The sequence below is a fragment of the Muntiacus reevesi genome, chromosome 4 (genome assembly GCF_963930625.1).
Source record: "Muntiacus reevesi chromosome 4, mMunRee1.1, whole genome shotgun sequence".
NCBI lineage: Eukaryota > Metazoa > Chordata > Mammalia > Artiodactyla > Cervidae > Muntiacus > Muntiacus reevesi.
This window is the reverse complement of record NC_089252.1, coordinates 107448006-107461944: the sequence shown is the minus strand read 5'-3', so window position 1 is coordinate 107461944 and position 13939 is coordinate 107448006. Positions and strand designations below refer to the sequence as shown.

Genomic DNA, 13939 nt, shown 5'->3' with positions numbered 1-13939 from the left:
AAGAGCTGCTAAAAATGTCTTGTTTTTTCAGTGAGAAGCATATGAATAGCTAAATATAGCATCCACAAATAAATATCAAAGGAAAGAAAAGACAGTCAGTAAAAGAGATAATACAAAGAGTAAACATGGGAAGCACTCACAGTTTATCTAAAGCCACTAGAGCAATTTTAAAAGTCTCCATGTTATTCTATGGAATGAACATAAGTTTTGAAGAGATAAAGCCTGAAGGGTGGTGAGCTGTGGAATCACTGGGCTCTGATACTTTGAGAGAGCAGGCACTCTGCTATAGATTTTACATGTGTCATCTCATTAGAATTCACAGTAGTTTGAGATGTACTATTGTTTCCTATATTTTTAAGTGAGAAGAGTGAGGACAGAGAGCTCACATAACTTGCTCAAGGATGCAGAGCTCGAGACTGATATGCCCCAGATGTGAACCCTGCTGTCTGCAGAGGGCCTGTTCTCTTGACCTCTGAATTCTTTGGCCATGTATATGTGTAGACCTTCTGACCCTGTAGTCCCATGCCACTCAGTTAACGTGCTCCTAGGGAAATAAGACGATTGGGATGGCAAGGAGGGGCACGTGGGACCATACACCTTTATTCAGAGTCTGCTGTTTACTAGTCATTGTTGTATATTCTGGAGACTTAGCAGTTTTCAACAAAGAAAACACACATCCAGTCCATGACTGTGGGAAAACTTTATTGTAACCAAAGAAATGTGTCTCAGAGGAAGTGGGAAAGAATGACTCCAACTGCTGATTGAAATGTGGCATCTCTTGGTCAGGAGTGTTGTCTGGTCTCAGGTGGTCTAAAGATTCCATAGCTGTAATGAATCCATTGCTCCATTCTAGTTTGTCAGCAGTATATTATTTCCTCTATGGCTAATTTAGGACTGCAGGTATTTCAGGCTGCATTGCTTTTGGATTAAAGGGGGGTTTCTGGGACTGTTCTTTTTCCCAGGGAGCTAATCCGCTGTTTGAAGTGGTACATGGACTGCTCAGCAGAACTGATTCGGCAGGACCACATTCAGGAAGCCATGCGGGTAATGTCCTGAGAAGCACCCACCCCTGCAGAACTTTGCAAGTAACCTTCGAGGAGTAGAGTGCAGGACCAGTGTAGACAGCGTGGAATGGCTGCCCTGATCCACCTGACTGCCCTTTCCTCCCTTAGGTTTTGCCCTAAAAGGTCTTTATTCCTCATAGTTTTATCTGAGAGCAGCAGGGAGGGATGATGTACCTGTGGCTCGTGGTCATCCCCACTGCCTTGCTTCTACCGTTAGTGCCAGTCTTTGCTTCCACTGGCTAAAGTATCGTATCTCCTTCTAAGCCAGTGTTGGTTAGAAATAAGCCAACATTGACTAGAAATAAGATTATCTAATACTTTCCCCTTCTTCAGTATTTACTGAACATTGTATTTTATGTAACTGTTTTAAGTAAAAAGAACTGAGTGAATGCACTGTGTGTGGCTATGTTGAGAAGGTAATCTTAAAACCAGCATCAGGCAGCCCTTTGCAGTGCTGGCCAGCTCCCCGTTGCAGGGGACTGCCCTCACTGTGAGTTAACTACACTTCCTGGTAACTCGTTTTCTCTTGACTGCTGCTTCTGCAAGAGAACCACCTATGAGAATGTTGATTCCTCTCTTGCTTCACAGTTCTCCATATTAACTATTTTTTTAAAAAAAAAACTCATATCCTCTGAGAACTCACTTAAAGGAAGTTCATGTTTTCTTTCTTTCCTTTCATCCCTGTCTTTTCTTGTTCTTGAGTCACTTTTTTTAAGATGCTTTTTAACCGTGTCTTTCCCACCCTTTCTAGTTAGTAATAAAAGAAGAATGGCAGCAAAGTAGTTCTGCTTTTTCTCTGTCTTCTTTGAATATCTCATCGTCTGCTCTAAGTATTAGTGGGCCTATGCTTGTGTTATTTGTGTGGCAACAGTTCAAACATATATTCTCCTAAGCATCATCAGTTTAAAGAGGCAAAATCAAATCATAAATCTGTATTTTCCCTGCCTGTTCTCAGCACATTCTGTAAAAACCTGAGGCCGCAAGTCTCACTTCTGACCTTCATGCAATACATGTTGGCTGAGCAACCAGCATGTCATGGCTGCTGAGATGCAGAGAGGAGTAAGACTGCCTTCTTCCCTGGAAGAACACATCCCCTGTGTCCTAAAGGGAATCAGGCTGAAACACAAGTGTAGAACAGAGTGCCAAGTGTGATGTGAGGGTAGAGCCTGGGTTCTGTTCTTCTCTGAACCCCAGCGCCTGTGAGGTTCCCTGCATAATTGAGGGGTACATGTGGAGTTAAATGCAAAAAGTTCTGTCTAAGTTCAGAAATTAATTGCTTAAGGCATTGGAGATGGTATCTTAGTTTTCTTCTAAGAGTCATTCATTCAGCCAATATTGCTTGATACCTGCCATGTGTCAAACATTGTGTTACCCACTAGGGATTCAGCAGGAACCCACACAGAAAGGTTCGGCCTTGATAGCACCTCCTTCAAGTGGGGAAAAGGCAGACAATAAACATGTCTGAGAGATAAACCACACAAAGATAAACATACAAAGTCAGTGAGGAAAAAAAAGTAATTATGCCATTTCAGAAATAAATAGGATCTTGGCATAGAATGGCTGGAGAGGAGGTTTTACTTCACATCAAGAGTTTAGGGAAAGCTTCTCTGAAGAGGCGGCCAGAGCTCCATATTTCATCCTTGGATAAGTTTTTCCTCAATGCTCCATGACTCTGCCTTTCCAGTGTCTGGGAGATCTTTAGCCTTTCTTTGATTAGAATATATATAATCTTGAATTCTCTTAAAAGAGAATTACTCAGCTCATAAGCATGGGCCAACCTCCAGGAGCTCCTCAGAATCAGATTCTGCTCCCAACACATGTTATGGGAGTTTTGTCTCCTGTCTTGTTCATAAACTGTTCATGGCAGGTGTTCTGGTCCAGGAGAGGATGGTGAATGGGTGTGTTGGGTCTGCCAGCTCCTGTGCAACTAGAGACCGATTTTCTCCAAACTGGACCCCTGGTGAGATGGCTGGTACATGTCAGGCGCCAGCTGTTTCTCAAAGATGCAGAAGATTTCTTAAAGTACTCTTCCTTCTTGGAATAAATTTAAGAGAGGTTCTTATATCATTGCCTTTGTAGCCTATTATTTCTAGACCTGAGAAAAATGAGAGAAATTTAATTTTCTTTTGATCCAGTATCTTGTTGAATTCAGCTGCTTCCATAATAGTCTGTGGTTATTCACTTCCACAGCTACATGAAATAATTTGGCGATTCTCTCAGTACATAGATACTTGCTGCTCAAGGACTATTTGGACTTTTGAGGAAAGGTTTTAAAAATTAAAGTAAAAAACATTTTTCTAATTTAAAAAAATTAAAGTACTTCCCTACTATGTATAAAAGAGATAAGTAATAATAACCTGCTGTATAGGGAATTTTACTTAATACTCTGTAATGGCCAACGTGGGAAAAGAATCTTAAAAAAAAAAAAAGAATATATATGTATATAAACTGAGTCACTTTGCTATATACCTGAAACTACCACAACACAACATTGTAAATCAATCATATGCCAATAAAAATTTTAAAAACTATTTAAGTGCTTATCTCCAAAGTTGTAAATGTCCACCTCTCGATTTTAGTATATAATTTGCTGGTACTCTACCCTTCACTCCTTCATATATTAGTTCCTGACCATCGTTACATGCTAAGTTGTTTCAGTCATGTCTAACTCTTTGCATCCCTATAGACTATAGCCTGCCAGGCTCCTCTGTCTATGGGATTCTCCAGGCAAGAATATTAGAGTGGGTTGCCATGCGCTCCTCCAGGGGAATCTTCCCGACGCAGGGATTGAACCCACGTCTCCTATGTCTCCTGCATTGGCAGGCAGGTTCTTTACCACTAGCATCACCTGGGAAGCCCATCTTTAACACCTCTCTATCCCTCTTTCTCCCACACCTCCAGGCGTTGGAGTACCTTTTCAAGTTTATCGTGCAGTCAAGGATCTTGTACTCACGTGCCACCTGTGGAATGGAAGAGGAACAGTTCCGGTCCAGCATCCAAGAGCTTTTCCAGTCCATCCGGTTTGTGCTCAGTCTGGACAGCAGAAATTCAGAAACACTCCTTTTCACTCAGGTCTGTGAGCTGCAGGAAAGTTTTATTGCTGGCTTCGTATCTGTCTTAGCAGGTGGTTTCTTTGTCCTCTGGCTTCCAGAGTCAAAGCCCTGCCAGGTTTCTATGTTTTGGGTAAGGGTTGAGGTATAAGGAAATACCTGCTAGAATAAAATGCTGTCTTTACTTCAAAGTCAACTGTGTCCCAGCTTCCAAATATAAAACAGCCTCGTGTCTTTATGGTGGAGAAGAAGCTCAACTTTGCCCTCTTTTGACCAGATTTATTTAGCTACCATACTATTAGTTGTACATGAACATCTTATTTATAAAGGATATTCAGAATGCATAGAGAATTTTATTTCCTAGTCAACTTGATGAATTTTAACAACCTCAGGTTAGTATTGGTCCATTCTAGCAGTTAAGAGTGAAATAGGTTGAAAACAGCAGAAATAACTAGAAAACTTTGGCTAAGAATTAGGATTAGATTCTATTAGAAATAGTACTGTGGAAAGGAAGTTTGCTTCCTTATATTAAATATGTCTGGTCAGTTAATCAGTTACCTTTCCCACGCACCCATACCCTAGAAGGGATCAAGGGTATTGTTCGTTACCCCAGTCACAAAGAGGTTATTTTTTTTCTTCCAGATAAATGTCAAGATTGTATCTAATGAATTACACTTCTTTGATTTTTTGAAGGCAATTATTTCATCAAACTTATGAACAGAGACTAGACAGCCTCTCTCACATTCATTCATTTAGTCACTGCTAGGTCTGTTAGCACAAATATATGTTTAAATATCTCCTTTAAGATTAGAATAGTCCAATTTTTTTGTTTTCCACTTGCTCCTATGTTGCCTCTAGATTCCAGTTGCCCGTAGACCCCTTGGCCCAGAGAACAAAAGAGCAGCTGGGAGATAGCCTCTATAAAAGTGGAATACATCAAGGTCACCAGGTATCTCTATAAGAAAGCCTCCTTTCATGGTCTCCCCTCTTGAATACCCCAGGCCAGTCATCTCTCTCCCCTAGTCTATTAGTTCCTGCCAGCCAAGGCCCAGGACACCTACTCATCTCTGAGCCTGTGGAGATCTGGGGAGCTCAGAGGTAGCTAGCAGAGCAGGGCAGATTTGCTTTCTGAGAGCTCAGCAATGCCCTCTTCTCAATAGCACGTCCCTCCCACATCAGGATAAATAGCTTAGATCTATTCTCAGCTTAGACCTGAGTCAGAATCAGACCTGCTGCTTTGGTACCAGGCTCATGTTTCATGAGTTTCAGAACCCTCAGCAAGTATACAATTCAGTCAGACTTTATGTCTTTGATTCTGACCAGTAGGAGATGTTACGGTGCAAGTGTCCTTCTGTCCTGGTGCCATGAGATTAGAAAATTTCACCATTTAAGAGGGCAAATCAGTTAGTGTTGGTCGTTGATTGTGAAATATTACCTGCTTTTCCAGGAATTCCCTAACAGTCCAGTGGTTAGGACTTGGCACTTTCATTAACATGGCCCCTGGTTTCACTACCAGTCCCTGGTCAGGGAACTAAGGTCCTGCAAGGTTTGTGATGCAGCCAGAAGAAATACCTGCTTCCTCCCTTTGTCTTTGTATCTAGTTTTTATGCTGGTTCTCATTACTGAAAAATGGTCTCCTTGATATCTCAGGGAGTTATAAATCTGCAGATAGAATTCACAGAAATTCAGTCATGGTCCTGGCATGAACAGAGTGCAGTGTGACAGACCTGTTGCCCCGTATAAATTTTCACTCAGTCAATGACAGTGTCTTACTGCCTCATGAAGCAATCAGGAAAAACAGCTCCCCTCCCCTAACCTGCCACTTAGAAAGAGTGCACTCTCACCTCATCTCAAGGCAACACTCCATTTCCCTTTGTAAATCTTGGGTTAATAATCTAAGAGGACTGAGCAGTGTGAAGAGCCTCCTTCATGCTATTTCCATTTAGACGAGAGAGATTGAACAAGAGCCAGCATTTATTGAAGGCCTGGTACGTGTGCCAGGCAGTCTACTGGAAATTAACCTGGTGCACCTAAACAACTTCTTCATACCAATATGAGGAGAAAAGTGATAGCCTCATCTCCATTTTATAGATGAGAAAAAGGAGGACTAGGCTTTAACTCACCCAGGGTTATGTGGCAGATAAGTGGTAATGCTGGGATTTAAACTCATGTCTGTCCAATTTCAAAACTCATTCTCTTTCTCCTAAACTACTCTGCCTCCCAGAGGCTCTGATTATTCTCAAGAAGCCACCTCATGGTCTCCCAGAGCTGAAATCCTAGGAGAGAAGTCTCCATATACACACAGACCACTTGTCTAGTCCATCAAGGTCACTGAACTCTAGGCCAGCATCATCAGCAGTCTTCAGGATTTCATGGCTGACTAAATCCACACATTCTCCCTCCTTTTTGGATTTACACTTGAGATTGCCAGGCATCACATGTGAAGGAAATAATTTTAAAAGTCTTCAGATTTCATGATTTCAAATAAATGTCACTATTTTGGGGAAATGGTCCAGTTTTCAGAGCTGGGCTGCTGGCTGCAGGACTGTGAATGGAGTTCACCTACTGCTGCTTGATGGCGCTCAGTTCTGTTTGACCTCCTTTCTTTGAGAGTTTCCTGGCTTGAATTTGGGGCTGAAATTGGAAAGTCAAGAACTTGATCATAGAGACAGACAAATAAGTTAAATCCATTTTATGAGCAAAAACAGCTATGGATGTTAAGCTATAGAGTTAATTTCTCTATATAATTCTTCTCTTGCCAACAAATGCCTTGGCAAGTTCTAAAGCTTCTAGTGGCCTGGATCCCAGTAAATTCTCTTGTTTTGGTTTCCTTTTTGGTTCTCCTGCTTCAGCCCCAAGACTGCTACGGGGATGGATGGAGTCACAGGCCAGGGAGGAGCCCGTTCAAGACAGGGGTGCTGCAGTTACCTCTCAGCCTCTCACCACTGTGTGTCATGGTCTAAGCACACAGATAGATGTAGACCTAACTCTGAGCTAACCAGACCTTCACGTGCTTCTGCAGGCTGCACTCCTCAACTCCTTCCCAACCATCTTTGATGAGCTCCTGCAGATGTTCACTGTGCAGGAGGTGGCGGAGTTTGTGAGAGGGACTCTGGGGAGCATGCCCAGCACTGTACACATTGGGCAGTCAATGGATGTGGTGAAGCTGCAGTCCATCGCCAGAACTGTGGATAGCCGCCTATTTTCTTTCTCAGGTAAGTCAAGTTTCTTTCTCAGGTAAATCAAGCTGGGATGACAGTCAGACTCACCTTTCTTCCTTATCAGGGTATTGGCCAAGTAGTAAGCAAAGGATCAGTTTTACCAGCCATCATGTGAGAGGTCAGTGGACCTTAAAATGCAGAGTTTTTGGTAAACTCTGTTAGAAAATGCAGCCGAAACCTAGGCCTACTGCCTCCCTCACAGTTTATTTCTAGGGACCCACATGAGGTGGCCTGCAGAGCAACCTCCAGGCCCACAAATCTAGCCAGCTGCCAAGAAAGGGGTCTGCCGCAGCCCCAGTAGAATGAAAAAGCAGAGGGAAAGGAAGGGGAGCAAGATAGAAGGGTCTAGCCCAAGAAGGTAGGATGAGTCAAGGGAAGAAAAGAAACCCTGAAAGGAGGCCCTGAGGACCCACTGGACTTTGTTTCCTTGCCTCGCCGGACAGATAGATTCCTTTTCCCCTCTTTGGAGGAGCCTCTAAAGGTTAGACAAAGAGATAGATAGGGAGCCCTCCACACTCTAAATAGTGGTAAAGAACCTGCCTGCCAGTGCAGGAGACGTAAGAGACTCAGGTTCAGTCACTGGGAAGGGAAGTTCCCCTGGAGGAGGAAATGGCAACCCACCCCAGTATTCTTGCCTGGGAAATCCCACATCCAGAGGATCCTGGCAGGCTACAGTCCATGGCATTGATGGCAGGGAGTTGGAAACTACTGAGCAACTGAGCACACCACACTCCAAAAGAGATCAGGAAAGCCTGACAAACAAAATACTATCAGGGAGTTTCCTGCTGGTGGTCCAGTGGCTAAGACTCCACACTCCCAATGCAGGGGGTCGGGGTTCAATCCCTGGTCTGGGAAGTAGATCCCACATGCCACAACTAAGATCCAGTACAGTCAGAAAAATAAAAAAAAATACTAGGAAAAAGAATGGCAATATAATAAAATCAGCAGCCTAGACTGTCTTTCTGAAGGAACCTCTGGATTCATACCTGAAACCACATTGAACATAATCAAATATTCAGTAGTCAGATGTTACAATCAGCATGAGCCTGGTCTTTTAAGCAGAATATCACACAGTGGAATAAACTTCTAGGGCACAGAAATACACCTAAAATGCTAACAAAGCAATTATTATTAGAATGTTTATAATTAGAACTTGGTGGTCAAATTTTTTTTTAAGTTTGACTTTCAAAGTATGAGAACAATCATTTCTCAGCCCAGAGCTACACACATCTGCAGTATAAAACAGATACCCGCTTTAGCTTAACACTGCCTGTGGAAGGAATTACTGAGACTAAAGCTGCCGCCAAGAAATTCAGCTTTTCTCCACCTGTAACTGTTCATGGTAAGCACTTCTCTCTTCACCACTTCCTGGACTGAAGATAAAATCAGTGGTTTGCACAGACTTTCACGGAAGCCACTGCATTCACTCAAGCTGTGAGCGCTGCTTCAATCAGGTGCTTTCTTTTTTATTTATTTATTTATTTTTTATTGAAGGATAATTGCTTTACAGAATTTTGCTGTTTTCTGTCAAACCTCAACATGAATCAGCCATAGGTATACATATATCCCCTCCCTTTTGAACCTCCCTCCCACCTCTAGGTTGATAGAGAGCCCCTATTTGAGTTTCCTGAGCCATACAGAAAATTCCTGTTGGCTATCTATTTTACATATGGTAATGTAAGTTTCCATGTTACTCTTCCCATACATCTCACTGTCTCCTTCCCTCTCCCCATGTCCATAAGTCTATTCTCTATGTCTGTTTCTCCACTGCTGCCCTATAAGTAAATTCTTCAGTACCATTTTTCTAGATTCCATATATATGTGTTAGAATACAATATTTATCTTTCTCTTTCTGACTCATTTCACTCTGCTTAATAGGTTCTAGGTTCATCCACCTCATTAGAACTGACTCAAATGTGTTCCTTTTTATGGCTGAGTAATATTCCATTGTGTATATGTACCAAAACTTCTTTATCCATTCATCTCTCAATGGACATGTAGGTTGCTTTCATGTTCTAGCTATTGTAAACAGTGCTGCAGTGAACAATGGGATAAATGTGTCTCTTTCAGTTTTGGTTTCCTCAGGGTATATGCCTAGGAGTGGGATTGCTGGGTCATATGGTGGTTTTATTCCTAGTTTTTTTTTTATATTTTGTCCTACCTCCTTTCGAAGACAATGGGCTGCTTTTCTGGGCGCCTGATGACCTCAGCTAGCGATCAGAAGTTGTTTTGTGAAGTTTGCTCTGCGTTCAGTTATTCTTTTGATGAATTTGTAGGAGAGAAAGTGGTCTCCCCGTCCTACTCCTCCGCCATCTTGGCTCCTCCTCCTCTATTCCTAGTTTTTTAAGGAATCTCCATACCGTCTTCCATAGTGGCTGTATCAATTTATATTCCCACCAACAGTGCAAGAGTGTTCCCTTTTCTCCACACCCTTTCCAGCATTTATTGTTTGTAGACTTTTGGATGAGGGCCATTCTGACCAGTATGAGGTGATTTCTCATTGTGATTTTGATTTGCATTTTTGTTAATAGTGAGCAATGTTGAGCATCTTTTCATGTGTTTGTTAGCCATCTGTATGTCTTCTTTGGAGAAATGTCTGTTTAGGTCTTTTTCCCACTTTTTGATTGGGTTGTTTGTTTTTCTAGTATTGAGTTGTATGAGCTACTTGTATATTTTGGAAATTAAGCCTTTGTCAGTTGTTTCATTTGCTGTTATTTTCTCCCATTCTGAGGATTGTCTTTTCACCTTGCTTATAGTTTCCTTTGCTGTGCAAAAGCCTTAAGTTTAATCAGGTCTCACTTGTTTACTTTTGTTTTTATTTCCATTACTCTAGGAGGTAGGTCATAGAGGATCTTGCTTTGATTTATGTCATTGAGTGTTCTGCCTATGTTTTCCTCAAAGAGTTTTATAGTTTCTGGTCTTACATGTAGGTCTTTAATCCATTTTGAGTTTATCTTTGTGTATGGTGTTAGGAAGTGTTCTAATTTCATTCTTTCATGTGTAGCTGTCCAGTTTTCCCAACACCATTTATGAAGAGGCTGTCTTTGCCCCATTGTATATTCTTGCCTCCTTTGTCAAAAATAAGGTACCCATAGGTGCATGGGTTTATTTATGGGCTTTCTGTCTTGTTCCATTGGTCTGTATTTCTGTTTTTGTGCCAGTACCACACTGTCTTGATGACTGTAGCTTTATAGTATAACCTGAAGTCAGGAAACTTAATTCCTCCAGCCTCTGTCTTCTTTCTCAAGACTGCTTTGGCTGTTCGGGGTCTTTGTGTTTCCATATGAATTGTGAATTTTTTTGTTGTAGTTCTGTGAAAAATACCACTGGTAATTTGATAGGCATTGCATTAACTCTGTAGATTGCATTTGGTAGTATAGTCATTTGCACAATATTGATTCTTCCTCCCCAGGAACATGGAATATCTCTCCATCTGTTTATTGCTTTCATTAGTGTCTTATAATTTTCTGTGTACAGTTTTTTCATCTCCTTGGGTAAGTTTATTCCTAGATATTTAATTCTTTTTGCTGCAATGGTGAATGGGATTGATTCTTTAATTGCACTTTCTGATTTTTCATTATTAGTATATAGAAATGCAAGTGATTTCTGTGTATTGATTTTGTATCCTGCAACTTTGCTAAATTCACTGATTAACTCTGGTAATTTTCTGATACTATCTTTAGAGTTTTCTATGTACAGTATCATGTCATCTGCAAACAGTGAGAGCTTTACTTCTTCTTTTCTGATCTGGATTCCTTTTATTTCTTTTTCTTCTCTGATTGCTGTAGCTAGTACTTCCAGAACTATGTTGAATAATAGTGGTGAAAGTAGACACCCTTGTCATGTTCCTGATCTTAGGGGGAATGCTTTCAGTTTCTTACCATTGAGAATAATGTTTGCTATAGGTTTATTGTATATGGCTTTTACTGTGTTGAGGTAGGTTCCCTCTGTGCCTATTTTTTGAAGAGTTTTAATCATAAATAGGTGCTGGATTTTGTCAAAGGCTTTTTCTGCATCTATTGAAATGATCATATAGTTTTTATCTTGCAGTTTGTTAATATGGTGTATCACATTGATCGATTTCCGTATATTGAAGAATCCTTGCATCCCTGGAATAAACCCAACTTGATCATGGTGTATGAGCTTTTTGATGTGTTGCTGAATTCTGTTTGCTAAAGTTTTGTTGAGTATTTTTGCATCTATGTTCATCAGTGATATTGGCCTGTAGTTTTCTTTTTTGTGTGTTGTCTTTGTCTTGTTTTGGTATCAGGATGATGGTGGCCTCGTAGAATGAATTCGAAAGTGTTCCTTCCTCTGCAATTTTTTGAAAGAGTTTTAGAAGGATAGGCATTAGCTCTTCTCTAAATGTTTGATAGGATTCTCCTGTGAAGCCGTTTGGTCCTGGGCTTTTGTTTTTTTGGGAGATTTTTTTTAATCGCAGCTTCAATTTCAGTGCTTATAGTTGGGTTGTTCATAATTTCTATTTCTTCCTGGTTCAATCTTGGAAGATTGAACTTTTCTAAGATTCTGTCCATTTCTTCCAGGCTATCTATTTTATTGCCGTATAGTTGCTCATAATGGTCTCTTATAATCCTTCATATTTCTGTGTTGTCTGTTGTAACCTCACCTTTTCATCTCTAATTTTGTTGATCTGATTCTTCTCTCTTTTTTTCTTGATGAGTCTGGCTAAAGGTTTGTCAATTTTATCTTCTCAAAGAACCAGCTTTTAGTTTTATTAATCTTTACTATTGTTTCTTTCATTTCTTTTTCATTTATTTCTGCTCAGATCTTTATGATTTCTTTCCTTCTACTAATTTTGGGGGGATTTTGTTCTTTTTCCAGTTGTTTTAGGTGTAAAGTTAAGTTGTCTATTTGATATTTTTCTTATTTCTTGAGGTAGGATTGTATTGCTATAAACTTCCCTCTTAGAACTACTTTTGCTGCATCCCATAGGTTTTGAGTTGTCATATTTTCGTTGTCATTTGTTTCTAGAAAGTCTTTGATTTCCCTTTTGATTTCTTCAGTAATCTGTTGGTTATTTAGAAACATGTTGTTTAATCTCCATGTGTTTGTGTTTCTTACAGTTTTTTTCTTGTAATTGATATCTAGTCTCATAGCTTTGTGATCAGAGAAGATGCTTGATATGATTTCAATTTTCTTAAATTTACTGAGGTTTGATTTGTGACCCAAGATGTGGTCTATCCTGGAGAATGTTCCATGTGCACTTGAGAAGAAGGTGTTTTCTTCTGCATTTGGATGGAATGTCCTGAAGATATCAATGAGCTCCATCTCATCTAATGTATCATTTGAGACTTGTGTTTCCTTATTAATTTTCTGTTTTGATGATCTGTCCTTTGGTGTGAGTGGGGTGTTAAAGTCTCCTACTATTATTGTGTTACTGTCACTTTTTGCTTTTATGTTTGTTAGTGTTTATCTTATGTATTGAGGTGCTTCTATGTTGGGGAAGCAGGTTCTTTCTGAGTGTATGGGAAGGCAGACAGCAGACTGCCCTCACTGACATCTGTTCAGTTCAGTCACTCAGTCTTGTCCAACTCTTTGTGACCCCATGAACCACAGCACGCCAGGCCTCCCTGTCTGTCACCAACTCCCGGAGTCCACCCAAACTCATGTCCATTGTGTCGGTGATGCCATCCAACCATCTCATCCTCTGTCGTCCCCTTCTTCTCCTGCCCTGAATCTTTCCCGGCATCAGGGTCTTTTCAAATGAGTCAGATCTCTGCATCAGGTGGCCAGAGTATTAAGAGTTTCAGCTTCAACATCAGTCTCTCCAATGAACACCCAGGACCGATCTCCTTTAGGATGGACTGGTTGGATATCCTTGCAGTCCAAGGGACTCTCAAGAGTCTTCTCCAACACCACAGTTCAAAAGCATCAATTCTTCTGCACTCAGCTTTCTTTATAGTCCAGCTCTCACATCCATACATGACTACTGGAAAAACCATAGCCTTGACTAAACAGACCTTTATTGACAAAGTAATGTTTCTGCTTTTGAATATGCTGTCTAGGTTGGTCATAACTTTCCTTCCAAGGAGTAAGCGTCTTTTAATTTCATGGCTGCAATCACCATCTGCAGTGATTTTGGAGCCCAGAAAAATAAAGTCAGCCACTGTTTCCCCATCTATTTGCCATGAAATGATGGGACCGGATGCCATGATCTTAGTTTTCTGAATGTTGAGCTTTAAGCCAACTTTTTCACTCTCCTCTTTCACTTCACTTTCATCAAGAGGTTCTTTAATTCTTCTTCACTTTCTGCCATAAGGGTGGTGTCATCTGAATATCTGAGGTTATTGATATTTCTCCCAGCAATCTTGATTCCAGCTTATGATTCTTCCAGCCCAGTGTTTCTCATAATATACTCTGCATATAAGTTAAATAAGCAGGGTGATGATATACAGCCTTGACGTACTCCTTTTCCTATTTGGAACCAGTCTGTTGCTCCATGTCCAGTTCCATGTCTAGTCCATGTCCTCACTGACATACTTGATTTCTAATACTTTTGCATGTACTTGCTGCTTCTCATAATCACTTAAGAAAAATTGTTTTTATGTGGCTGGAACTATGTAATTGGATTTTGCGATAACAA

The 13939-nt window shown here is 40.7% G+C and overlaps 1 protein-coding gene across 2 annotated transcripts in view; it reads left to right on the top strand.

Annotated features, from left to right (window-relative positions):
- The window catches only part of DOCK3 (dedicator of cytokinesis 3), a 266665-nt gene that overhangs the window by 190285 nt on the left and 62441 nt on the right, over window positions 1-13939 (top strand). For both annotated transcript variants that reach the window (XM_065933597.1, XM_065933599.1), the window contains 3 exons: window positions 963-1044; window positions 3966-4136; window positions 7137-7329. In XM_065933597.1, the coding sequence (XP_065789669.1) occupies window positions 963-1044; window positions 3966-4136; window positions 7137-7329 (446 nt within the window). The remainder of the gene's footprint in view (window positions 1-962; window positions 1045-3965; window positions 4137-7136; window positions 7330-13939) is intronic.